At 46.3% G+C, this 27,388-nt stretch overlaps 1 protein-coding gene across 3 annotated transcripts in view; it reads left to right on the top strand.

The window, feature by feature from the left end:
* MLH1 (mutL homolog 1) overlaps positions 1-27,388 on the top strand; it is a 119,912-nt gene that overhangs the window by 64,899 nt on the left and 27,625 nt on the right. For all 3 annotated transcript variants that reach the window (XM_088464232.1, XM_088464227.1, XM_088464223.1), the window contains 9 exons: positions 3,625-3,713; positions 4,893-5,005; positions 5,292-5,385; positions 7,076-7,229; positions 10,684-11,057; positions 11,328-11,479; positions 13,126-13,234; positions 13,530-13,593; positions 23,759-23,923. In XM_088464232.1, the coding sequence (XP_088320358.1) occupies positions 3,625-3,713; positions 4,893-5,005; positions 5,292-5,385; positions 7,076-7,229; positions 10,684-11,057; positions 11,328-11,479; positions 13,126-13,234; positions 13,530-13,593; positions 23,759-23,923 (1,314 nt within the window). The remainder of the gene's footprint in view (positions 1-3,624; positions 3,714-4,892; positions 5,006-5,291; positions 5,386-7,075; positions 7,230-10,683; positions 11,058-11,327; positions 11,480-13,125; positions 13,235-13,529; positions 13,594-23,758; positions 23,924-27,388) is intronic.

The following is a 27,388-nucleotide window of genomic DNA, read 5'->3' as shown; positions in this document are numbered from 1 at the left end:
TGGTTCTGATCCGGCCTGTCAACTATGCTATAAGTCTTCTCCGCTTCTTCCGGAGTTTACCAGCACCTGTATAAGGGAACCTCTCCTGAGGGCCGCGGCCTGTGTGTTGGACGCAGCCAAGCCCATACCTTCTTGCGAGGGTCCCTGGTGAATAACGCCGGCACATTAGACTCTGCGCCTCAGGCTTAGGTCTAGCCAACTCCCTAATACGGGCCGCATACATATCCACCCGGGTGTTGTGAGACAAGGTCACCCTTCAACGGTGCTGTGTGAATAGGGGGGGGGGGGGGGTGCGAGATTAGGGATCACAGCCGTAAGCTGTGGCTGCTTACCATACATCAGACCTTCATTTAGTCAGTTACAGCAGAGTAGCGCTTGTGGAAGCCCAGAGGCAGTAGGCAGAGCTGGCCTAGGGCTCACACTAGCCTTCTAAAACGAACTCCCATTCTGCCAGCACACTGATTTAAGCACTCAAAATGTAAAAACAGAAATTAAATAAATAAAACTTAGCTAAAAGCTATAAGACAAGGCACTAAAAAGACACTGAGGTCTGGTGGAGGTGGGAGGGGTTATAGAGGGGGGGCTGAGCTTATATGAACCATTTAGTGCCAATACTCCTGCACCAGCCCGTCTGCCCAACATGTAAGTCCCCCAGATGGATGCAGGAGAAATGGTAGGCAGCAAGTGTTTTTCAGCAAATTAATGTCTGCACTGTACAGTATTTTGGGTACAGAAAATTGTTTTTAATGTCCTTTTTGTGTTTATTAAGACAAATTTACAAAATGTTGGAAAAAATCTTTTAACTCACACCTGCAAGTTCAATGGTACTTTCCCATGACTGTAACACCCCCAAATCAACTTACAAATTATCGGAACATTTTAGAAAAATTCCCCTGAAAACTGTCATGTTAGTAATGGCTAATTGCAGAGGTTCTGCAACGCGGGCCTGATTCTCAGCTGCACACAGTGCTGATGTTTGTTCAACTGAAGGCTTTATTTTGTAATGTTCATGCGTCAGCCGCTCGCACTGCACATGAGCCAAGTTTTATTGCCGATGGCGGTCACAGTGATGACTTGAACAAAGAGTGAATGGCAGTCAGTGACCATATGTGGGAGGTAACGGGGGGTGGCGAGTCACACAGGCGTGTCACAACTGTTGCAGGGTAGTGTCTCAGCCTGCGACCGCACCTGTGCACGCAGTTGCAGAGGCTAAAGAGGTTTATTTCCAACTGACCATCTGATCAACCATAGGATTGCTCAGAGGATCGAGGGTTCGACCAATGGTGCGTCATTGTATGCATAAGGTGGCCTAGAGACGCAGTCGATGGGCGTCTCTTTAAAAGTCCTAGCAGCTGGGGCGTATGGAATTGAAGTTGTGGAGAGATTTCCATCCACCTCTGAATCAGACTCTGTGTCCCGACATTTGTAACTTGTCAGTGTAATAATAGAAAGTGGTTTATTCCATAATAGATGTTGACAAAGTCTGCCCAATGTCCATTTCAGCCACCGCAGTGGTTTTCATCAGGGGCACTGTAGGTCAATGCATTCCCAGATCATAAAGGTAAAATGGGGGCCACAAACAGCTGAATCAAGTTACAAGACGACATAAATTACATTCTGCTGTGCATAGTACACTTAAGCTGGCCACACACTAGACCAGTGGTTCTCAAACTCGGTCCTCAGGACCCCACACAGGGCACGTTTTCCAGGTCACCCAGCAGGTGCACAGGTGTATTCATTAATCACTGACACATTTTAAAAGATCCACAGGTGGAGCTAATTATTTCACTTGTTATTCTGTGAGGAGACATGGAAAACATGCACTGTTTGGGGTCCTGAGGACCGAGTTTGAGAACCTGTGCACTAGACCAACTTACATCCAACCAGCCAACTTGTTGATTGGTTGGAATCAAAATCTGGTAACGTATGGGAGTAACTGATGATCAGCAGTTTGCTCCTAAATGCCAGAAAACAGATGAAAATGGTCGTTCAGACAAGTTTGTTAAATGTTTGATCTAAACTATTGTTCAAACAACAGTTTTGGTCCATTTTGGGAGCAAATCGCTGTTTGTATTCCTTACCAGATTTTCATTCCAACCAATCAACTAGTTGGCTGCTTGGACAGATCATCTTTAGATGTGTGGCCAGCTTTAGACCAGTTAGGTGCAAGAATGGATAAAAACAACCCAAAGAGAGATCACAAAGAATAAATTGTGTGGTATGTGCAACACACATACACACTGAAAATGTGCTGTGGCTGCATTCAGTATATAACTCCGTTATGGCTAGCATGAAATGTCTCATCTGAAGTATCTCATTGTCTCTAGGTGACCCACTAGCAACATGCACTATGAGCTATGTACTCTGAGCTTGCATTTGTAACTTCACACCTGGGTTTGTGCCTCAATGTCTCTGGGTGACATTAAGGCACTGTATAACGAGCTATGAGATGGCAAAATGCCTTACGGAAATATATGCTATGGGGCTGTGGCTGTAATCACTATCTCACTAGCTGTTTGCTCCTACTCCCCCTTTGGGATTTCTCCACAATGATGGGGTGTTGTTTTTTAGTTACTGACTGCACCGTGTTAACAGACCATCAGCATCTGGGTTTTCTCAATTATGAAACGAGCTGTAAGACTTTTAGAGCTGTTCTTGGACTCTTCCCTATGTAGTTAATTTAGAATCACTGCTATTTCGTACTGACAATAACTTCAGTCCCTCTCCTTAATCGCAGCTGAAAAACTCTACAGATCAGCTAGGTATTTCAGCTTTGCGATCCCTGGCTGTCATATCAGTGCTTTACTTTTATTCATCCCCTACTATCCTTAGTATCCCAACAGGCAAATCAGTCCTCTTTCTCCCCCCATCACAGGACCTCTTCCCACTAAGGTGCCTCAGGACTGCACTGCCTGCCAGCACAGCAGCACAGTGATTAATGTCAAGTGGTTTGCGCTGCTCTCTTCCCACTCGCAGCTTGTGCCTATCATGTGTAGATTTTTTTTTTTTTTGTAGTGGGTGGTATCCTGTCCTACTGCTTCCAATAGCGTCTGCACAAATTAGCCCCCTCACTGCCTGTCCTAGCAACAGCTTAGTCTGTCATTTCTGGTAAGGGAAGTAGACCAGAAGGGTTTTTATAATTTTTTTTTATTTTGTATATATACAGGTCAGTCTGGCAGTTCCTACTGCAAGGTTGACAGCCAAGTGTCACATGTGCCTCCCAGTTTTGTCACTTATTTGGCAGAACCATCAGAACCGTCCTTCTGCCTGATTTGCTGATTCAGCTGTGAGTGAACCTATCGTATTGGTCTCAGCCCTGTTTAATTTAGTGTAGGGTTTCTGTAAAGCTTCCTCATCCTATGAAAGATTCAGGATTTCACCTATGCCCCGGCATCGGGGGGTGGGGGAAGTGCCCTAATCCATCGCAGATGTATGGGGGACCTATAGAGATCTGCACTGGTTATTTACTGGGCAGGGGTCTGATTTAGAGAAATGGGATAATTTGTAAATGTTTAGGAAAAATGTGTTTGTGGAGGTGCTATGCACAATATTAGTTTGGCAAATTTCTGAATGGTAAAGATCACCTACTCAAACTTTTTTTTTTTTTTTTGCTAATCCTCTCAGCAAGGTGAGACCATGGCTGATGTGAGAACATTGTCAAATGCAACAACCGTAGACAATATACGAACTATATTTGGAAATGCAGTAAGCAGGTACGGAGTACATAAAATTTATTATACTTTCGATATATTTTAATGAATAAATCCCCAGCTCAAAATTAGATTGTACCCTAGCTAAATATTAGAGGGAATCTGCTTTCGATAGGCAGCCAGGGGACTCCAGCATTTTTATATGTAAATCTATCATACTAGACTGTTATTTGCTTAATTAATTACACAACTATTGGGATCAGGCGGATCCCGGGATTAGGGCAAAAATGGCGGGATTTCAATCCCGGGATTTGTGACTCCAATCCCAGGATTTTCAGGAATAAAATGCGCAGCTTGTCTTCAGCCCGGGGGCAGCGCTGTGTGGCTGCGTGTGACATCATAAAGGTCACGCTGCCCAGCCTACACCATCCCACCCCCTTGTAAATCTGTGCACGCAAGCACTGGATTCTAGGAATCACAGAATTGAGATTTTTTTTCAATCCCGACTCCCGGGCTTGAAATAAATTAGCTGGGATTAGCCTCCCTAGTCACAACTACAAATCTGCTTGGAAGCTTTTTGCTTTTTACTGTATATGTTTGGTGTCACTCGTGCACCCAGGTTGTTTTCCAATTTTTTTTATTTTTTTTTATCACTATTTGTTGGGATTGCAAGTACAATATTTGACCAGTATAGTGACCTAAATTCGTTATGCATTTTCAAGAACTACTTTTGTTATTTGAGTTGTTGCTAATTATTTGTATCGTTATATTTATTTGACTAATCATTTCACTTTATATTTCTTCATAATGTTGCTGTAAGGCAGGGGTGGGGAGCCTTTTTGTCTGTCGAGGGCCATTTTGATAATTAGAGCATTAATCGTGGGCACGGTGCAGGCCACACTCCCTCCATGTAATGTCACACGAGGTGGGACCACAATTGCCGGTGATTACAGCAATGCCCGGAACATCCTGAGAATGCTTTGGGGAGCTGTAAGGGCACCTTTGTGACCGTCTGCAGTGTGCTAAGGACACTCCTGGCGGCACTGCTGCATAGATTCTGGCTGCAGGGTGTCATTATAGACACCCTGCTAACCAGATGAGACTAGCAGAGAAATGCTCAGAGGGCCAGACCAAATGACTCCTCGGCCCTTATACGGCCCCTGGGCCTGAGGTTCCCCATCCCTGCTGTAAAGCCTCTGTGGAGATGTTTCTTTTTTTTATATATATCTATTTTTGTTCAAGGGAGTTAATTGAAGTAGGTTGTGAAGATTCCAAGCTGGCATTTAAAATGAAGGGTTTTGTGACCAATGCCAACTATTCAATGAAGAAATGTATTTTCCTGCTGTTCATAAATGGCAAGTATTTGACCTGAACGATGTTCCACTATATTATTATTTCTATACCGTAGTTATTTATTTGTATATAGTACAATTTCACCATTAACAAAACTTCAACTGATGAAATGTCTTATGGACAACTTGTATCACTTCCCTCCATTCAGCATCCAAACACTTGTACAATCTAAGCCAAAGTGCATTGATGCTATATTTGTAATTTGCTGTGGACCAACACCTTTATTAACACCTTTTTTATATATTATTTGCTTTATTTCACCGTAATCCTGCATATTTTTATCTGCAGCAAGACTTGTAGAATCCACTGCTTTGAAGAAAGCAATAGAGACGGTTTATGCTGCCTATTTGCCAAAGAACACCCATCCTTTCTTGTATCTGAGGTGAGCGTTGTAGCTACAGTACATACAAATTCTGTTACATGGTATACAGAGAGAGTGCTATTGCTTAATTTTAGTTGTAATTACCCAATAATACAAACTCTTTTGTTAGTTCTTAATAACTAACCTATTCCCTCTTGTGTCTAATCCATTTATCATACTGGCAGGCCCATTGATCAACAAGTTTTATCATACACAATGAGTTTTAAAACTATCTGCGTTTGATAAATGGTGCTGAAGCCAGTCTTCTGTATGTCGCTTCTAGAGGTAGCAGGGAACTCTGTAGTGAGTGTCGCAAAAAAACTTTTTTATATGCTTCATCTCTCCAGTTTGTGAGCTTGTGTGGCCTGTCGCTTTACAGCTGAGCTTCTAGACATTTCCATTTTATAATAACAGTACTTACAATTGATTAGGGCAGTTCTGCCAGGATGGAAATTTGACAAACTGACTTATGACAATGTCACATTGAAAGTCACTGAGCACTTTAGTACAACCTGCTAATATGTCACTATGGTGATTGCATGGCTGTATGTTTCATTTTATGCATTTCTTAGCAATGGATGTAGGTGATATGGCCAAACATTCTAAATAGAGAGTCCATATACTTTTGGACTAGTTTAGTGGCTGAATACGATGTCATTCTGAATATATGCAAGGACTTTGATCACGTGTCACAGAAGCATATCCAGCACTTCTGAAGTGCTGGACCACTCCTCCATTCCTTTCCAGTCCCCTAAAACCATCATCAACATACAGAGCAGCAGTGAACGGGACATACCTTACAACCTTCCTTCCAGATCTAAACAGAGGCCCTGATTCAGAGCCGGACGTTCTGACAGAGCGCTCGCTCTGAATCAGGGCCGTCCTTAATTTTAGAGCGGCCTCCTGGCAGCTCGTATAGCTGTGGGTGACCACTCACAGCTATAGTGATCGGCCAGGAAGATGGTCGCGATGGTAGGGTCTCGTTGCCGCAAGCCCTGGAGTGCTTTCGGCTCTATCAGAGCCGAGAGCACTCCCGCTGACATCACTTGTGATGTTAGTGGGGCTGGCCCCAGACGGTAGGCGCTCCCATGGGAACGCCTTCATCTGGGCAGCCACGACCCCGGCACGCCCACCAAAGGGGGCGTGCTGTCACTCACTATCGACAGCACGCCCCCTTTGTCGCGAGACCCATAGCGATGGCTTGCCAGTCGCTATCCGGATCTCGCGCATGTGCACGACTGAGCCGCCTCCGTCGTGCGCATGCGCACTGGGCTAACATCGACCCGCTTGCGAGCGCTCAGTGCTCGCGAGCGGGTCTGAATTAGGCCCAGAGTCCTCAAATCTGGTCTGTGTCACCTAAATCAGGACAATGGGGTTATATGCTGTATTTTGTATGTATAGGTGTGAGTGTTTATGGGGGCAAATGTTGCAGCAACTTCTGCGCTAAAAATAAAATCTTGATGTGAGTGTTCTAATATTTATATATTAGCTGTTTGTTGTTGGAGTGTGGGCATACATGACATATTGGCACCTAAGCCTTATCCTCTAATGTTCCACATTTTATATTGTGAAGATAAAATTACTCTTTTTAAATGTATGCATAATGCATCTACACTTTTTTATTACAGTTGTGCGTTACACTCCTATTATTTTTTTTTAAACTTTGATGTGATTTACTGTTACTTATTTTGTGTTGCATTGATTTTTCTAGCTTGGACATATCTCCTCAAAATGTTGATGTAAATGTTCATCCGACGAAGCATGAAGTTCACTTTCTGCATGAAGAAAGCATCATCGAAAGAGTCCAGCTACACATAGAGAGCAAACTGCTGGGGTCCAACTGCTCCAGGATGTATTTTACACAGGTGATTGATATCGGCACCATTTTTTTATTTGATTTTGTTGCTTTTCCTGTATATGTATTTACCTTTTCTCTATCATCAAGGCTGGGGGACACTGGACCATGGGATTGTGGATGGGGTCCAAGGAGCTGGCACTTAAACTAAAACCTGTAACTTTAAATATAAGCTACTCCCCTAAGCAACTCCCCACAAGCCAGTGCGTTCTAAGTGCCCGTCAGAGTTGGGCACGGTTTCAGGGGGCTGCGATGCAGCCCGGTTAATTAGTTTTTATTTCTCATTCTGTCAGACAGTACTTGTCAATCTCCCACTTGGTGACTGGTTTCCAATCAACTCCTCCGTAGATGATCCTGGGTCACTCCGACTTAGGTCATTGTCTTCTCGTTTGGGGTGCCGTGACATTACTGCTGCGACTCCAGGACCCTTGGTCCACCTCGGATACCGCTTTTCCAATCGCTGTGCTCATGTTCCTAGCTTCTTTATGACTCGCTTGGAAGCCCAGTCCGTCCTGGCCAACTGGTCAGTGTGTATTCAGTCAATTTACTGAAGGTGGCACATGTACATCATCAGGGAGGCAAATTTGCCACAGGAACAATGGCGAAGGCAAGCAGTCTTTTTTCCTGGGCAGAGGCTTTTGTTCCGGCACTCCCAGCGGTGTTCAAGCCGGCAGTGGCAAATTGCGAAGCGGTCTACCACACTAGAACCACGTTATCCCGGGGGAGTGGTCTCTCCATACAGACGTCTTCTAACAGTTGTTTCGGACGTGGGGCCTTACACAGGTGGACCTCAGGGCCTCTTGACACAACTTCAAGGCTCCACAGTTTTGTATGTGTTCCCGGAACTTGATGGTTTACGCTTTAGGTGCAATGACAGTTCTGGGGTTTTTTGTATCTCTCGTGTGTCTATTTCCCCCGGTCCTTGATTTTTGCCTAGAGCAGATCATGGGGTTTACGGTAATCCTAGTGGTTCCTGACGGGCCACATAGGTCGTGGTATGCCGACGTCTTCGACTAGTTGGTAGGTCCCAGGTGGTGTCTTCCACTATGTCCAGAGTTACTCCTACAGAATCTATTTCTGCACAGGGACTGTCTTAAGTTGTCTTTTATGGCCTGGCTTTTGAAACAAGGTTTCAATGGTTGACGTTTTTTTCTCTCTCTGGTGGGGTAAACAGAAGAGGATTCATTCCTCCAGGTTTTGCCTCTTGTTTCTGGGCCTTCCTTCAGAAATTTTGGAGGCTAGTTGTTTAAATTGCAATTTTCTTGCCTGTCAATTTTCAGTGGCGTATGGCTTTTCTTTCAATGGTTTGAACCTTGTTATAGGGAATCTGTATGATTTACCGCCGGACCCCTGCCTGGCGGTTGGAATCCCGACACCAGGAGGCCGGCAGAGGAGGAAATCCCGATAGTCAAAGGTAAGTAGTAGCTAACCTATTTCTAACCGCCTAACCCTCCCTTAGGGGTGCCTAACCCTAACCTTCCCCCCCAGTGCCTAACTCTAATCCCCCCCTCTTCCCCGCCGCTTAATCCTAAATCCCCCAGGGGGGTGCCTAACCCTCCCTCCCCCTAGCCTAACCCTAAGCTCCCGGGGGGGTTCCTAACCCTAAGTAACCAAAAATCTTCTTTTTACTACTTCGGTAAAAATTAAAACCTGAGATTTAGTTTATATTGAAAATAAAAGTTTTTGAAAAAAATCTCTCAACACGACTTGTAAGTGAAAACTGTCCTCCTTGGTTATACTGTTTATACCTCTTCCATTTGGTAAGCAAAATATTAAATGGACAAAGAACGGTGGGGTTGATGTGGTCAGTATTCTTCCCTAAATTTAAACTGTGCTGGTTTATAGTTCGCTTTTATTGTCTCATTAGAATATATCCCTTCCAATATTGATAGGTTTTGAAATACTCTTGGAGTACCCATTGTCTGTATATGTACCACAATGGTGACAGGTGATAGGCTTTTTTTTTTTTTTGCATTCAAATTCTCTCAAAACGTTACACGGACCTTCCTCCTCTGAATGATATTTTTTTTTTTTAGGTTGGTATTCGCTGTTTTGTTTTAGATTTTGTCTTCTCCTGACTCTTTCTCCTCTGTGACCTTGGCTAAGTATAAACCTAAAGGTTTCTTTATGAAGCAGCAGCTTCATAAATGAAACTCTAATACTTTATTTTAAGTACTGTGTTTTGTAGTACAGCTTCACATCATTCACACTTTGCTTATACTTTGGGGAAATCATTTATTGATAAATATTACTGTTAGTGTTTTGTCCAGTATTAAAGACCAAACCTAAACAAATAATAATTAGTTTTTTTACTTTGTTTCTCCATCACTTTTCTAACAACACGCTTTAAATCCTATATGTAAGGAGGTGATAGAGAGTCCACAACCTAAGGTGGGTACACACTAGGCGATTAGGATAGACAGTACGATTACAACATCGTAATCGTACAGTTGTTCCTGATCCCCTGTAGTGCCGGTATATGTTTATGAAGCCGGCGGTCGGAATCCCGACTGCCAGCTTCTAGACTACTTAATCCCGGCGCCTGTCATTTGATCGGCGCCCGGCATCCCGACCGAAGTGATGCTGGGCACGGACAGCCGCGGGGGGGGGAATTGGGTTAGGTTTAGGGCTCCCGGCGGGGACTTAGGGTTAGGCACCCCCCAGGAGGTTAGGTTTAGGCTAGGGGGAGGGAGGGTTAGGCACCCCTGGGGGAAACTTAGGGTTAGGCACCCCCCCGGGGATCTTAGGTTTAGGCGGCGGGGAAGGGGGGTTAGGTTTAGGCACTTAGAGGGGGGATTAGGGTAAGGCACAGGAGGGGAGGTTAGGGTTAGGCACCCTAAAGGAGGGTTAGGGGGTAAAATTAGGTTAGTCTATACTTACCTGGGGACGATCGGGATTGCCTCCTCTGTCGGGCTTCCGGGATTTGAACCGCCGGCCATGCGGCTGGCGCTGAATCATACCAAGTCCGTAGTGCCTACACTGAACGATGTGTCGTTCAGTGTAGGCACCCTCCATCTTTCCTGAACATGGCCAATCTGTCGTTATCTGTAGCTTGGCCTGCATGTTCAGGCGATGATAGATGACGGAAAAGACCAGCAGGAGTGCGCATTGCTGGTCATTTTCGTCATTATAGTGCATGATTTGTGCACGATTACTGAGCGATTGCATGATTACGATGTCGTAATTGTGCAATCGCTCAGTAATATCGCCAAGTGTGTACTCCCCTTTAGGCAGTCAACTCATTTCAAACAGATTTGTGATCCAGTTTGTGTACTCATGGAAGTGGGGTTCCACTGAATTTCTAATGTATATATTAGTGATAGTTCGTAGCTATGTGGCACATAAGATGTTTCTCCCATCAGAGTCTATAGTATTTAATTTGACTTTTCTTGCTTATAGTTGTATGCCTTGTGATCCATTTTTACAACTGGCTTTAATAGTCCTACTGCTTGTTTTGTGAATAGACATTGTTGCCGGGTGCATCTATCAGTGCTAGTGAAGTGGTGAAGCCCATCTCCAGTACATCTTCTGCACCTCAGAAGGCAAGTGATAAGGTGTACGCTCATCAGATGGTGCGTACAGACTCCAGGGAGCAAAAGTTGGATGCCTTTCTTCAGCATTTGTCCATACAAAAGCTGTCTAGTGCGCCAGAATGCCATGCATCAAAAGTGGTTGAAGATCAGAAGGCTGATAAAACACAGTCACAGGACACCACTATGGAAGATCTGAGTGATCTTGAAATGCTTGGTGCTTCTGATGTTACTGCGATTATGAACGAGTGTGAAATGCCACCAGACAATTCTGAAGCAAGCACATCTTCCGGCATTATGCCACCCAGGTAACGTCAGAGCTGCTGCCACTTGCAGTACAACAGTTTGCATGCATAACTTATTTATAAGGGTCTGTCTTATATTTTTTAATATATTTGATACCATGTCAAAACTCAAAAACTCCACTGATGGCAATCATTTTATCAGCTAATGTTAATCAAACATAAAATAATGTTGGTATGATTTAAAGTTTGGAGTTCTTAATTAAATAAAGCTTATACGTTTTGCATTTTCCTTGTAATGATTCCAGTCCTAAAGTTGTACATATATTCACTTAGGAAGAAGAGACCACGCACAGAGTCTGATGTTGAAATGGTTGAAGATGAGGCTGATAGGACAATGACAGCAGCCTCCACAGCAAGGAGAAGAGTTATCAACTTAACCAGTATAATAAGCTTGCAGAAAGATATTGAGGACAAAGCTCATAGAAGTACGTAAGATAATGGTATTCCTCAATACATTCTGTCTATATCTCTCCCATTGTTACACATTTCCATTTGTATACACATTCCCTTCATGCATAATGCAAGTACCATGCCACAAGTTGACATTAAGTGTTAGGTCCTTATTACATCTAGCTTTTACCTTGTAACTTCCTGTGGTGCTGTCACCAGCAGTATACAGGGGTGTAGTATAAAAAGTGGACATTCAGAATGTCAACGTGGTCTGAATGTCGACGTTAGTATGTGGACAGTGTGTTTTTTCTAGGGATGTGCAGGCTCGGTTCTACTCAGTTCCGTTCGTTTTTTTTCCCGAATCTTATTGGGTTTCAGCTGTCACGAGTTTTGGATAACCAATAAGATTCGGTAAAAAAAAACGAACGGAACCGAGTAGAACTGAGCCTGCACATCCCTAGTTTTTTCCAATGACTTGTCAATTACCCTAACCGCAGCCTAATGCTAACCCCAAAATTGGATGTCTACATCCTGACAATGTGGACATTTTGTCAGTGTGGACATTCTGAATGTGTACTGTATCCTGATGTGCAGTGGTGCTGTCACCAGCTAGTATACTGACATACAATGGTGCTGTCGCCAGCAAGTATACTGACATACAATGGTGCTGTTACCAGCAAGTGTAATGACGTGCAGTGGTGCTGTCACCAGCAAGTATACTGACGTTCAGTGGTGCTGTCACCAGCAAGTATACTGACGTTCAGTGGTGCTGTCACCAGCAAGTATACTGACGTTCAGTGGTGCTGTCACCAGCAAGTATACTGACGTTCAGTGGTGCTGTCACCAGCAAGTATACTGACGTTCAGTGGTGCTGTCAGCAGCAAGTATAGTGACGTACAGTGGTGCTGTCAGCAGCAAGTGTAATGACGTACAGTGGTGCTGTCAGCAGCAAGTGTAATGACGTACAGTGGTGCTGTCAGCAGCAAGTGTAATGACGTACAGTGGTGCTGTCAGCAGCAAGTATAGTGACGTTCAGTGGTGCTGTCAGCAGCAAGTATAGTGACGTTCAGTGGTGCTGTCAGCAGCAAGTGTAATGACGTTCAGTGGTGCTGTCAGCAGCAAGTGTAATGACGTTCAGTGGTGCTGTCAGCAGCAAGTGTAATGACGTTCAGTGGTGCTGTCAGCAGCAAGTGTAATGACGTACAGTGGTGCTGTCAGCAGCAAGTGTAATGACGTTCAGTGGTGCTGTCAGCAGCAAGTATAGTGACGTTCAGTGGTGCTGTCAGCAGCAAGTATAGTGACGTTCAGTGGTGCTGTCAGCAGCAAGTATAGTGACGTTCAGTGGTGCTGTCAGGAGCAAGTATAGTGACGTTCAGTGGTGCTGTCAGCAGCAAGTACACAAATGTTCAGTGGTGCTGTCAGCAGCAAGTACACAAATCTTCAGTGGTGCTGTGTCAGCAGCAAGTATACTGACATACAGTGGTGCTGTCACCAGCAGCATAGTGACGTACAGTGATGCTGTCACCAGCAAGTATACTAAACTACTGAGCCGTTTAAGTGGTGTCCATATACTATAAAGCTTCACCAGCCATAGGAATACTGATGACACTATTATTCTTTGTTCCTGTGCACCAGTGTGTGAAGCAGCCCACTCTTTGTAATCATTTTGGATTTATTGCAGGCCTCCAGGACATGCTGCGCAATCACTCTTTTGTAGGCTGTGTAAGCCCACAATGGGCCCTGGCTCAGTATCAAACAAAGCTGTATCTTTTAAATAGCACAAAGTTGAGGTAAGAACAGCAGTCATGTGAGCGGTGGCATATATCGCTCACCCTATTGTCCATCATTTATTTTTCATTTACCTAGTATCTGAACTGTGCTATAACATTACAAACTGACATACTGTAGGAGTATTTTGAATTGTGAGTTCCTCTTGAGCTTACCCATGTCTGTGTATATAAAAACTACTATTGCAGGATTCATTTTGAAAATGTCATAAATGCCTATTCAAAAATTGTTAAGCATATTAAAACAATTGTAATATGTTTTTATTTTAAATTAATTAAAACTAATTTCCCTCTCCAGCCAGGAGCTCTTCTATCAAATACTTATTTATGATTTTGGGAATTTTGGCATAATGAGGCTATCCGTAAGTTACAGTACTTTTCCATTACACGTGTACAATTGAAAATGACAAAACTTACATTGCTTATTTAATATCCTATAAGTGAACAGAATTCTGTGCATTTGTTTGGTCGTCATCTTTTTCTGTTGAGAAATGTGTGACTAGGTGGGGAAATACTCTGCGAGCCTGAGCCACCAGCTGTTGGAAAGTTGGTCTGGGATTATTAAAAAGGTCTCATTATTACTTTCCATATGCCAAGGCATACCTTATCTTGTTTCTGTATATTACAGTATTTATGGACTAAGCAGTAAAGGTGGTGTATGCATCACATGAGCTTTTCTCTTCACCTTTAATGCTTAAACTGTAATCGCTTTAAATTTAAATCTTCTTCTTTTTTTTTTTTTTTTCTAGGAGTAAAACAGGATATCACATGAGCGCTTTAATTGTTTGAGCAGTTTTTAAAACACTGGCAGCAGCATTTCTGACAAGTTCAAAACAGGCGATGGGTCAATAGGTCAGCAGGAACATTAAGTCGAATGTGAGTTGTGTCGACAGGGTTAAAAAGCCGACATTCAAATGTTCGTCAGAAAAGGAAGAGACACATGACTTTTCATGTTTTTTTGACTTGGGGTTCGTTTTAGGGTCAGGCTAAAATAAAAAATATCATGTGTCGACATCACAGGTGTGAGTTAGCGTGGCAAAAGCCGCACTTTATGGCAGCCTGAAATCGCTCAAAACTGCTCACAGCCCCATAGGACTGTGAGCAAAATTGAGGGAATTCAGGCTGAAAGCGAGCCACGTGGGGTTCAAGATGTGGTGCTGTTGTTGCATTATTCGCTGGTAATTGGATTGATCCCTAAATGTCAACCTTTTAACCCTGTTGAGCTAATGTCCCTGTCAACCTATTTCTGTCTACCTTGTGATTGTTGACTTTTCAATCCACATCCATGACAAATAGCATGTTTTTGCCCATTATAAGATGTAAGATTAAACCCACTACACATTTCCAGCTGCATTGAAAACGCAATAAAACCAGGGCATGTGTACATGAGAAATGTTGGCATAGCACGATCATTCAAAGTGCCTGTGTTGACTCCACCTTAATGGAGTTTTGTTGTTTCTCACTCCTGAAAAAATAGACTCTAATCAATTTAATCAGTTTTCAATGTCTAATTTGTATGTCTTTTAATTCCTTTTATTGAGAGCAATATTTTATACATATTCTTGTTTTAACATCATTTTTTTTTTTTTTTGGGTAAGGTGCAACAAAATCTTAGCCGTTCCGGACAGTCAGAATAACAAGTTATACAAATCAGACACAAAAACAGAACTAGTACATATGAAGTTGACGAAAGGAGGTTGAGACAGGAGACGGGATAGAGAGAGCCATTCTCATTAGAGCTTTACAGCTTAGAGAGGGAGAACGAAGTGAAGTCAATAGGACCTAATGGAATGCAGAGTCAACATGGGACTGTAGCTGGTAGAACATGTAGAGGGAGTAGGATCAGGTGGGGTTATAGGCTGTTGTGAAGAGATTGATGAGTGTGTGCTTGAAAGATTGAAGGCTGCAATAGAGTTTGGCAAGACAGGGAGGCATGTTCAAACCTGGAGAGCAGCACGGGAGAACTAATGAAGGTAGGAGTGAGATATTTATCAGAGAGGTGTAGGTCAAAGAGCATGAGTGTATCTTTTGACTAGATCAGAGATTGAGGAACATGGTGGAGGTGCAGCTTAAATTGAATTCTGGAGGTAATGCAGATACAGTGTAGGGATTTGCACAGTGGAGCAGCAAGAACGGATGATCAGTCTCACTGCTGCATTTAGGATGGTTTGCAGAGGTGAACAAGCCTGGAAGGAAATGCCAGAGAAGCAAATTGACAGTGACAAATAGGTGGCTGGTATTGGTGGACTCTGGATATTAAAAAAGTAAAAGTAAAGTAGGTTTGCTTTGCTAGAGGAATGACGGTATAGCAAGAAAAGAGGAAGTATGTTTCCCCGTTGTGCGCAACAGAAAACATGTTTGGAATGGCAGGTTTGGAGTTTGGCTTGTCAAAGATGATGTAGGGTGGCTGGGACTGCGTGTGAAGTGTTCTGGTGAGTGTAGAAAGAGTATAATAAGATCAAGATCAGGATAGGATGGAAAATGTAGAGCGCAGTGACTAAACTAAGACAGCAAAAAGGATTGGGTCAAGACCATTTATGTGCCTACAGATTTGGGTACATGAGGCAAGTTGAGGTAGAAGGAAAGGAAATTTGTGGTCAAAATGGGTAAATTGAAATGTAGAAGCTGTAGATGTTGCAGAGATGGGAGAACAAGAGGTTTAGGGAGTCTCCATCACGATTGATGGCAGAGATGTAGACGGAACTAAGATTCAGGAGTTTATAGGCAGTGCCAGTTGGGTCTTCTATGAGGATTTTTAAGTCCTCTAAATAACAGTGGATAGTCAGCGGAGAGGACGTGAGAATTGGGCAATAGGGCCTGGGAGATGACAGATGATTGCAACGTGAGGTGGAATGGAGAGAGGAAATATATGGTATGAACTTTAATGGAGGAGAAGAGGAGTTGGGGTACTGGGGTGATGACACTGAAGGTGCTACCAGGTGATAATAGGAAGTCTACTCTACCACCTTATTGGTCAGTGTTTGAAGATTGTGGGTGAAGGAGAGCAGCAAGGGGAGCCAGATTTTAGTAATTGCATGGAGACTGAAGGAATACAAGGAAAGATAAGTTTGTTGCCAGCAGATCTAGTGTTTCAGAGTGCACGGGAAAAGGAGGTGGCAGAATGGATAGATGTGAATGATGTTTGAGCAGTTAAGAGTAGGGGTGGGCAATAACTGGTCCTCCAGCTGCTGTTTAACTACATATGTGTGATCTGATGATCTAGTTCGTGTCGGCTGGCTGAGATAAGGGTGCAGGTAGCTTCAGACATAGTAATGATGGGAAGGGTAAAGCTGAGATGATAGAGAGAAGGATGGAAAAAAATTCTTACATGAAAAGTGGAGACAGAGAAGAAAACATTTTCGTATAAAAGGATGACCGTAGAGGAATTGGATGAGTGTGGCTGAAACAGCCAGTGGAGGACAGAGGTGGAGCAGTTTTAAGTAAGGAGATTGCTAAGCATGAGTGACATGGGAGTTGGTGGTAACTTAGAGCCATGGTTGACCATGGGTACAGATGGCAAACTACTGTATGGTAGATAAACTAAAATGTGAGAGGTGGTAACAAAGTCACTGGAGAGTTTGGATATTGTTCTCTTGTAGCAAAATATCTAGGTAGAATTTTCACTTCTGGTTTAACTTTTATATAACTTACTATGTTGTTATATAAGTCTTCTACTTCAGGTTCCATCGGTGGTCCACAGGGTTGACCTTTGGGTATAGCTGGATCTGGATCCACGGGCACCACGCAGTTAAAGCTTTGCTGCTCCCAGGATGCACTGGGTCCATCCTCCTATATACCCCGCCCCAGCCACAGGCACCTCAGTTTTAGTTGGTGCCCGGCCGGAGTCGAGTCACCCTAGCACATGGGGGCTGCTGGGCAGCCCCTAAGCTTGAACTTGGTTTAATTAAATTTTTATTTTTTCTACTTAAGGGTCCATAGGGTATCCACAGGATACCTTGGGATATAGGCGATGGCGGCAGACATCCAGGCGCCACAGAGTTAAAAAGTTCTCCATCCTCCCAGGATGCACTGGGGTCCCTCTCCTATACCCCGCCCCCGAGCCTCAGGCACTCAGTTTTCGTCGGTGCCTGGCCGAAGTCGGATGCACCGTACAGAGTGGGGGTCTGCAGGCCCCTGAAGTTCTTCAATGCAGCTGTGGCTGCACATCTAACGAGCAGACAACATGGACAGTCTGTACTGACGTCCATGTCGTCGCTCCTACACCCCGCTGGTACCAGAACGCCGGTACTGATCCACGGATGCTGGTGGGTGACTGGGGTCACAGCTAGCGGTGGCCCCGGTTGCCCGGACTGTGGCTGGATTTACGGGGGTTCAGGTAAGTGGCAAGGTCCCGCGGTGGGTTCCAGCCGAATAGCACAGTCCTTAGTCCCCAGGCAGGGGGCTCCCTGGGGACTGGCTGCAGTGTGGAACCAGGCTACTGATCCCTGCGCTTTCCACTACCCCCTGGGACTGAGGACTGGACAGAAACAGTAAATGTCCAGCGTCCCAGGGGTTAAATGCATACCAGGGGAGCGCGCTTTCCCTGCTAAGCAGCCTGCGCCTCCCCCGCTGCACACGGCCTCTCCACAAGGTGGTTAGGCATCTGCATGCGCTCCGCCCCCGGACCAGCCTTCCCTCTGCTCCTCGGTGGCCATTTTAATACATGTGGCAAAGGCTGCTGGAAGCTGTTAACGCGGGCATCGTGGTCTGGGTCACACACTCAGTATGTCTGACAGTGAGCACGATTTCCCCATTCCGCCTAAGTGTACTGTATGCAAGGTACCATTGGCAGAGGGTGATGGTAACTCTGATGGATTATGTAAGACGTGCCTGCGGTTGGCACGGCCGACTTCTGTCACTACACCTGTGCAGGAGCTACCATGGGCTTGTTTTGTTACGGTACTTACTATCCTGGTGGGCCAGTTAATGACAACCCCTACGTGTCCCCAGATGGGGGTCTCACAGCAGTCTATGGTGTCGTCCCCTATGCAGGGGTTTCCTAAACAATTAATAGTACCTCAGAGTTTCCCGTTGTCGCCCCCTAAGGTCATCCATGAACCTGCGTGGGCTAATTCACTGTCTACCTCAGTACAACAGCTATCAGAGGTGTTACAGGGCGAGTCGTCTGTGCGGGCGCAGAAGCGTCAGCTGCAACCTCATCAAGATCAGGATGCTGTGACGACAGATGATGGCTCATACGTGCGCTGCGCACAGCCTTAGTTATTGAGGATGACACTCCTACCTGTAGCTAAATCAAAATATGCCTTTTTCAAGGCTATTAAAAGTGATGCTACAGTGTTTTCCCTATCTGATCAGCTAGTGGATCATTTAGAGGAGGCGTGGAAAACGCAGGGTAAGCATTACCAGCCCCCTAGACGGTTTGCAGTGGCATACCCCTTTGCAGATAATTATTTTGGAAAATGGGATAACCCGCCACAAGTGGATTCACACGTCTAGTAAAGAGTGCTCCGTTGCCTATGCCCTCTGTCCTCCTTAAAGGATCCAACGGATCGCAGGGTAGAAATATGTTTGAAAATGACTTATTCCGTTGCAGGAGGCGTGTCCAGACCGGCTTTGGCCGTGTGATGGGTGGCAAGAGCTATAGAGCAGTGGGCTGATACCTTGGAGGCATCCCTGGACCCAGACTCGTCACCTGAACAGGTGGAGTTGGTGGGTAATTTAAGGGACTCAGCTATCTACATTAATGAGGCAGCTTTAGATATGGGCCTCATGGCGTCCAAGATCTCCGTGGCGGCTCGTCGTATCCTGTGGCTGCATTCTTGGAAGGCGGATGCTGATTCCAAAAAGGGTTTGGAGGGGTTACCCTTCAATGGAGAAGTGCTGTTTGGCCCTGATCTAGACAAAGTTGTGGATACTTTGGCAGCAGTTAAGTCCGCTTGTCTGTCTTCCACTACTGTCCCATCAGGAGCGGGTTCTTCGTCCTTTCGTCCCTACAGAACGCAGAACAGACCCAGGGTACAGTCCTTTCCTAGGAGGACTGCCACCAAGAACCCTGCAAAGCCCAGGAAGCAGGCCTGGAGTACCAGACATCCCACTCCCAAGTCCGATGACAAACCTTTGGCCTGACGGGACTGGCCTCTCTTTGGGGGACCTCAAAGTGGGAGCCGACTTCTGAAATTCGCCCAAAGCTGTGTCTGACCACTTCAGACACATGGGTCAGAGAAGTGGTCTCTCGGGTATGCCCTCTCCTTCCGCAGGAGGCCTCCCAGCAATTTTTTCAACACGGGCTTCCGTCCAATCAGGACAAGGCCCGGGAACTCAAGAAGGTAATGCACTCAATGCTCCAGAATGAAGTTATAGTGCCAGTTCCTTTGTCTCAGAAGGGATTGGGGTATTACTCCAATCTTTTTCTGGTGCAGAAACCCAATGGGTCCTACCGGCCAATACTCAACCTCAAATCCCTCAACAAATTTCTGAGGGTTCCTCGGTTCAGGATGGAGACCCTGCCTTCCATTATTTTAGCAATGGAACCTGGGGATTTCATGGAGTCACTGGATATTCAGGATGCTTACCTGCATATCCCTATTGTCCCAGCACACCAGTGCTTCCTCAGATTTGCCGTGGTCAAGGACCACTTCCAGTTTCAGGCTCTGCCCTTCTGTCTGGCTACAGCACCTCGGGTGTTCACCAAAGTTATGGCTGTCTGCAACTAACAGTCTCTGTATTTCAGTCTCTCGGCTGGCTGATAAATTGGACCTCCCTGGTACCACCACAGAGGATGCTCCATCTAGGAGCTCTGTTGGATTCCCAACATCAGAGGATCTTGGTGACTGGAGAAAAGATCTCTGCGTTACAGGCAAAGGTCCGTCTTTGCCTGCAGAGTCGCCGGGTGTCTATTCACTCGGCAATGAGGTTACTGGGATCCATGGTATCCATGTTCGACATGGTGGAGTTTGCCCAGTTTCACTCAAGACCTCTGCAGAAGCTGATCCTCTCCGGATGGAATGGGTCGCCCCAAAGGATAAAGACACAGACTACGGTGCTTTCCCCGGAGGTCCGATTATCTCTGGCCTGGTGGCTACAGACGGCTCACCTGAACAATGGGCGCCCCTCTTGGATTGCAGACTGGGCCCTTCTGACGACTGATGCCAGTCTCCGTGGCTGGGGAGCGGTGATGGGTCCACACTACTTTCAGGGAAGGTGGACATTGGTAGAAGCTGCTCTTCCAATAAACATATTGGAACTGCGGGCAGTATTCAAGGCTCTCCAGCAAGCAAGACAGGTCCTGCAGGGTAAACCTGTGCAGGTACAGTCGGACAACGCCACCACAGTGGCATACATAAACCGCCAAGGAGGGACTCGCAGTCAGGCGGCTCTGACAGAGGTGTCCCACATTCTAGTATGGGTGGAAAAGTATCTCACCGCAATATCACCAGTGTTCATACCAGGAGTTCTCAACTGGGAAGCAGACTTTCTCAGCCGTCAAGACGTGCATCCAGGAGAGTGGTCTCTTCACCAGGAGGTGTGTCAGCTACTGGTGAACAAGTGGGGCCTTCCAGAGATAGATCTCATGGCCTCACGACACAACAACAAACTGCCAATGTTCGGGTCAAGAACGAGACACAAAGGCTTGTCTAGTGGACGCTCTGGCGGTCAAGTGGACCTTCCAGTATGCGTCCCTCTTCCCTCCGTTCTCCCTTCTTCCTCGAGTGATACGCAAATTCAAGCAAGAAGGCGGCACGCTACTGCTGATTGCTCCAGCGTGGCCCAGGCGACACTGGTACACGGATCTTCAGAGTCTCTCAGTGGACACTCCGCTGTTGTTGCCTTAACGTCAGGACCTGCTATCTCAGGGTCCTTGCCTTCATCCGGACCTGAGTCGGCCGTCTTTGACGGCGTGGCTATTGAGACTGCCCTCTTGAGGTCCAGAGATTTCTCCAGCTCTGTGGTCAACACCATGCTGAGGGCTTGGAAGCCTTCATCTGCCAACATCTACCATAGAGTGTGGCGGCCTTTCTTCCAATGGTGTCGCACTAGAGGTTATGTTCCTCAGGTGTTCAGATTGTCCAGGGTTCTGGCCTTCCTACAGGCGGGTTTAGACCAGGGTCTTCGCCTAGCTTCCCTGAAGGTACAGGTGTCTGCACTTTCAGTGTGGTTTCATCATAGGATTGCTATGCTTCCTGATGTCCGCACCTTTATGCAAAGGGTGCTTCTTATTCAGCCTCCCTTTGTTCCACCTGTGGAACCATGGGATCTGGCTGTGGTCTTGAAGACTCTTCAAGGACAGCTATTTGAACCACTGGGCTCAGTGGATTTGAAATGGCTAACCATTAAGACTATATTCCTTCTGGCTATTCCTTCAGCCAGAAGGGTTTCGGAATTGGGAGCTCTCTCATGTAGACCTCCATTTCACAAGGCGTCAAAACGCACTGTTCCGTCATCTCAGTCTGCGCAGTTATCAGACTCAGATGCGGCCTCGGATGAGGGCGAGTTGCATGAGGATTCTGATTCAGATTCCCCTTCTCCGGAAGTGGAGACAAAGTCTACCATTAATGTCTCAGCTTTAGTGCGGGCGGTGCGGTCCATTTTCGATATTGAGGATGATGCTCTGGCTCCTAAGTCCAAATATCCCAACTTTAAACAGGCGAAGGTGACGTTGGCTGTTTTTCCTTTATCTGACCAACGGACTGATCATATGGAGGAGGCCTGGCAGTCACTTAGTAAGAGGTTTCAGCCGCAGAAACGTTTAAGCAGTAGTTATCCGTTTCCTGCTAGTCATTGCAAGAAGTGGGAAACTCCACCGGCAGTGGATTCTCACGTCACTCGCCTCATCAAAAGTGCTACCTTACCAATGCCGTCTATTTCGTCCTTAAAGGACCAGACAGACAGGAAAGTGGAGACTTGTTTAAAGTCCATTTATTCTCTATCAGGGGCGGTGGCCCGACCGTCCATGACCATCTCTTGGGTGGCTAAAGCCATTGAGAGTTGGGCTAATGTACTGAGGAAGCTCTGGAAGTTCAGAGAGCTTTAATTGGTCATATGAGGGATGCCTCTTCTTATATTGGGGAAGCATCTTTAGATGCTAGTCTCCTCACTTCTAAGGTGTCTACGGCAGCGGTCTCTGCTCGCAGTTCTTTGTGGCTATGGTCTTGGAGGGCGGATGTGGATTCCAAGAAAAGCTTAGAGGCCTTACCCTTTAATGGGGAAATTTTGTTCGGTCCTGACCTTGACAAAATTGTGGATACCTTAGCAAAGTCTACGTCGGCATTTTTACCATCAGCTGCTGCACCTTCTAAAGCTCGGACATCAGCCTTTCGGTCCTTTCGGACTCTGGTAAGTCCAAGGGTCAATCTTTCCCGAGACAGTTGTCAAAAACAAGACTGCCCCTAAACCAAAAAAGCAGGCCTGGAGCATTAGACGTCCGGCTTCCAAACCCGAAGATAAGCCTTCAGCCTGATGGGAAGGGCCTCTCTCTGGGGGATCCCAGAGTGGGGGGCCGACTTCTTCGCTTCGCCCATTGCTGGTGCAATACAACCACGGATGCTTGGATACAAGAAGTGTTCTCTCAGGGGTATACCCTGTCCATCTGGTACACGAGCCTTCCCTAGACAAGACCAAAGCGTTGATGATCCAGGAAGCCATAGAGTCCTTGCTGAAAGCAGGAGTAGTTGTTCCCGTTCTGCCATTTCAACGCGGGAAGGGTTACTACTCTTCTCTATTTCTGGTTCAGAAACCCAATGGGTCTTATCGGCCCATGCTCAACCTGAAATCATTGAACAAGTAACTCAGTGCCTACGTTCAGGATGGAACTTTGCGTTCCATCGTTCTGGCTATGGAACCTGAGGCTTGCTATACAACATCTTCAACATCTTCATTACCAGTTCCAGGCTCTACCCGTGGTCTTTCCACGGTTCCGAGGGTGTCCACAAAAGTGATGGCTGTCATGGCGGCACATCTGGTCAGGGGTGTGATATGTATTACCATCGGCCGCATGGCTGGCTGTTGAATTCCCGACAGCGGCTGCCCGACAAAGGAAGAAATCCCGATCGTCCTAAAGATAAGTATTGTCTAACCTAACCCCCCTAACCCTAACCCTCCCTTAGGGGTGCCTAAACCTAACCCCCCTTCCCCGCTGCCTACACCTAAGTCCCCCCTGGGGGTACCTAACCCTCCCTCCCCCTACCCTAACCTCCCGGGGGGGTGCCTAACCCTAAGTCCCCCCCGGGAGCCCTAAACCTAACCCTCCCCCCCGCGGCTGTGGGGGAGCCACAAGCCATCCACTTTTCCTATTATTAATATGGGAAAGGAAATTCTGCCATTTTCTAGTCAAAACTGTCTATCTAGATAAGTTCTATATATACCAGGAGCTAAATATTTCTCACATTTTACACATTTGTTTTCCAAAAGGAAAGGATGTTTGTTTTACATTTACTATTCGGGTGTATACCGTATGTGCAGTGTATGTATGTAGAGGAGTTTCTTTTTCTCTAAAACGCAAAATAAAAGGTCTAACTCTACTACTTGGTTAATTACAAGTCAGTGGTTTAATGTATTAACATCTGTTAGGAATCTGCTCCAATATACGACTTGGCAATGCTGGCTTTGGACAGTCCTGAGAGTGGGTGGACAGAAGAAGATGGCCCTAAGGAAAGTCTTGCGGAATACATTGTTCAGTTCCTGCAGAAGAAGTCAGAAATGCTGAAAGATTACTTCTCCCTTGAAATTGATGAGGTGAGGAGGGGCAGCTACTGTATATAGTATTAAACATTTGTATCTGGCTTTTCTCAAGAATGTCTGAAAATCCTATAAAGTAACCATGTACTTAAATGTCTCCTCCAGTAGAGGTTCTCAAACCAGTCCTTGGCCAAGAGAAATGCATTATTTGTGATGTGCCTGAAGAAAAGGAGGATAACTTGTTATTACATTGCAGGATCCTGTATGTTTAATAGCGTAAACTAGTGATGTGCTCATTCAGCATCTGTGGGAAGCATGCACTGTTACAGGGGCCTGAGAGCAGATTTCAGAATGTAAAGTCCTCTATAATCTACATAGTTGGATTACTGTGCTCCATAAAGTTTCTGTCAGAGCAGATCACAGATTTTATCCTGACTTTGTTTTGGTAATCTGTCTCCTCCTAATGTATTTAAATACGCTCTGAATATCTGTATACATTCTCTTGCTATATTAAATAACTACAGAATATGATGGTCAGCCACCTGCTATATGGCTACGGCAATTTAACCACAGCATGCTTTTTGCATTGTAGTTGATTAGTGGTTGAAGAAGTAGTCCATCTGATGTGCACACTACGCTCTATGTGGCTATTATCCTTTTCTACTTCAGGGTCCATAGGGGGTCCACAGGGTTGACCTTGGGGTATAGGTTGGGAACCAAATCCGGGCACCACGCAGTTAAAGCTTTTAGCTCCCAGGATGCACTTGGGTCCACTCTCCCTATAACCCCGCCCCCCAGCCAGAGGCACCTCAGTTTAAGTTGGTGCCCGGCCGGAGTCGGGTCACCGTTACTGCAGGGGGGCTGCTTAGCAGCCCCTAAGCTTAAAATTTATTTTAAAAGAGTTTTTTATTATTTTTGACTACTCTTCAGAGCGGCAGCATCAGACTGTCCAATGGACGTCTAAGCTGCCGCTCCTACACCCCACCAGCGCTGCAACGCCAGTACAGATCTGGGGATCGCAGCGGGACCCCAGAGTCTGTACTAGCCGGACTCTGGAGGAATCCCTGGGCTGCTGCCGGATCGACGGGGACAGGTAAGTCGCGTGTTCACCGCTTACGGTGATCCACGTGTGTATGCAGCCTTATGCCTCCGGTCTCTGGGGACAGACCGGAGGCGCTAGCGGTGGCGGCGGGCTCCCCCTCCATGGAGGCATACCCCGCGTGTCCACAGCCCACTAGGGATTATAGCGGCAGCGGGAGCCGGCATCCCGGGGGGTTAATTGCTAGCCTGGGGAGGAAGCCTTCCCTGTCTAGCGGCTCCTCCCCTCAGCTCAGCGCGCCTTTCAATGCTACAGTCTGGCGTCGCTGAGCTGCTTCCTCCGCGGGCCACGCTTCTTCTGAGGTCTCCAGCGGCCATTATCTCTGTGGTGCTGCAGAGCTCCTAGGATGACAGTGAGCCCAGTCCCCCTGCGTACCTGGCCATTTTGGGTGAGTGTACACAGCGCTATAGCCTTCCCAGACACTGAATCTGGGCAGTTGAATGTAGCGACATTGTGCAGTATATTATATGTCATGCTTATGTATGTACAGTATATATGTCTGCATTGTATGTGACTTATGCTAGTGCTGACTGTCTGCTTTTTCTCTCACCTGTCAGTGTATATCTAGCCCTTTTCTTTATCTGCCCTAATACCGGTGTACCTAGGGTGGTTCTGAGACCTCACGTATATATACTTGTTAATATTTGTGAGGTTTGTCACATACTGTTGAGTGCTGCACGTTGCCATATTTTAGATGGAACTGTGAGTTGCATACACTGATAATGGGTCCCTGCAGCTAATCTTAGCGTCAGTCAGGACCGGTATGGCGCTGCTTAATATTTCCGTCAAGATAGTCAGATATATCTGACCAGGAGATTGCACACGATACTGCACCCATTATTGCTATCCTGCAAGTCATAGCCTGCAGGTAGTAGTGCGGAGGATTTTAACTCAGAAAGGTTTATGTATGCGGCACCATCTGGTGCCGGGCCCCTTGCACGACCCCCTTAAAGGGCGGTTTATTTCTCAGGATTCTCTCCTTTGAGGATCGCCGGGCGGGCCCCATTGTCGTTACTCGCTTGGAGTTACTTCACCATACTGCCCTTTTGAACTCGGGGTATCTCGCAATTTCTTGCAATTTACCCCTGTGCAACAGACTATCGCTCCCCGCCAGGGTTTTTCACAGTACATGAATTACCTCCGATACCACATCGGTCTGTCATTCCCCTTGCAGGGATTACCACAACGGCCACCCTGGTGGATGTCGTTTTATACGAAATACTAATTGGCGTGATATACGCCCTGTGGTTACTTCCCAGTGGCTCTGCCGTGAACTGGATGGTGTATTCGGCTCTTTTCCTCTCACATGGGGGGAGCCGATTTCAAGTATTATTATCTCTGCTTTGGGGCTGGTGGCCAGGTTCATTCTGGATATAGAGAATGTCGATCCTGCACCTGTATCATACATCTCCCGTTTTTCTGCCCAGCGGGTGGATCTCATAGCGGGAGTCTGGCTGTTGCCAGATATGAGGAGTCACAAAGGCCTCCTGTTTCCCATTCCCTGAGGGTCCTCACAAGTAATGGAAATCCCCTTCTGGGATGGATTTGTATGTTAATCGTCGGGTTACAGGCATTAATACGCCTCCCATCCCGGCCTGGACGGATTTTACGGATCCGTAGGTGGTAACTTTGCCTGAAGTCGATGTACTCGTTTTCAGGGCCTGTTGCCCGTCCTACCATGGCCATCACATGGTGATGCTTTTGTGACGTTTTTCCCCTCCAACACGTCTGGGGTTCAAATATCTTTTGCCGCTCTCATAAAATATGCAGTGGTCATATGTGGGATTACCTACATTGGATGCCGGTCTTCTAACTTTCAGGGTTTCGGCGGCGACTGTATCCGCCGCAAATACCCTATGGCTGCGTTATGGGAAAGCAGAGGTGCCCTTGACAAGATCGTTGCATCATTGGCAGTATCACTAATGGGGAGATACCGTCTTTAGCTACTCCCACTACATTCGGACTAACTGTTAAGTCTTTTTGTCCTCAGGGTCAGCCTAAAGGCCTGTTTTTTCCTAGGCTGTCGGCCTCCATGGGGGCCACCATATCCAGTACCGAGCAGTCCTGGACTTCCGGACGACCCTGTTTCTACACCTGAGGATATACCTTCAGCCTGACGGGACAGGTCTACATCTGGGGAATTCCAGAGTGAGGTACTGATTCTCAACGGCCTCTCATTGCTCAGGGAGCCTCCTCATAGGCATTGTTACACGGGCCCTTCTTCAGACCCGATCAGGGCCTTACAATCCCAGAAAGCTATACAGTCTTTGTGGTAAGCAGAGCTATTTCGGCTAACCTCACTATCTCAGTGAGAGACTGGTTGTTCTACTTTCTTTCTGGGGCAGTGACCGACTGGTCCTCCTTTGCCTATACTCTGTCTCAAATCCCTGAATCAGATTCCAACGGTGCCTTGACTCAGGTGG

The sequence above is a fragment of the Taudactylus pleione genome, unplaced genomic scaffold, assembly GCF_031769625.1.
Source record: "Taudactylus pleione unplaced genomic scaffold, aTauple2 ptg000054l, whole genome shotgun sequence".
NCBI lineage: Eukaryota > Metazoa > Chordata > Amphibia > Anura > Myobatrachidae > Taudactylus > Taudactylus pleione.
The sequence above is the reverse complement of the archived record's forward strand: the minus strand, read 5'-3'. Positions and strand labels throughout refer to the sequence as shown.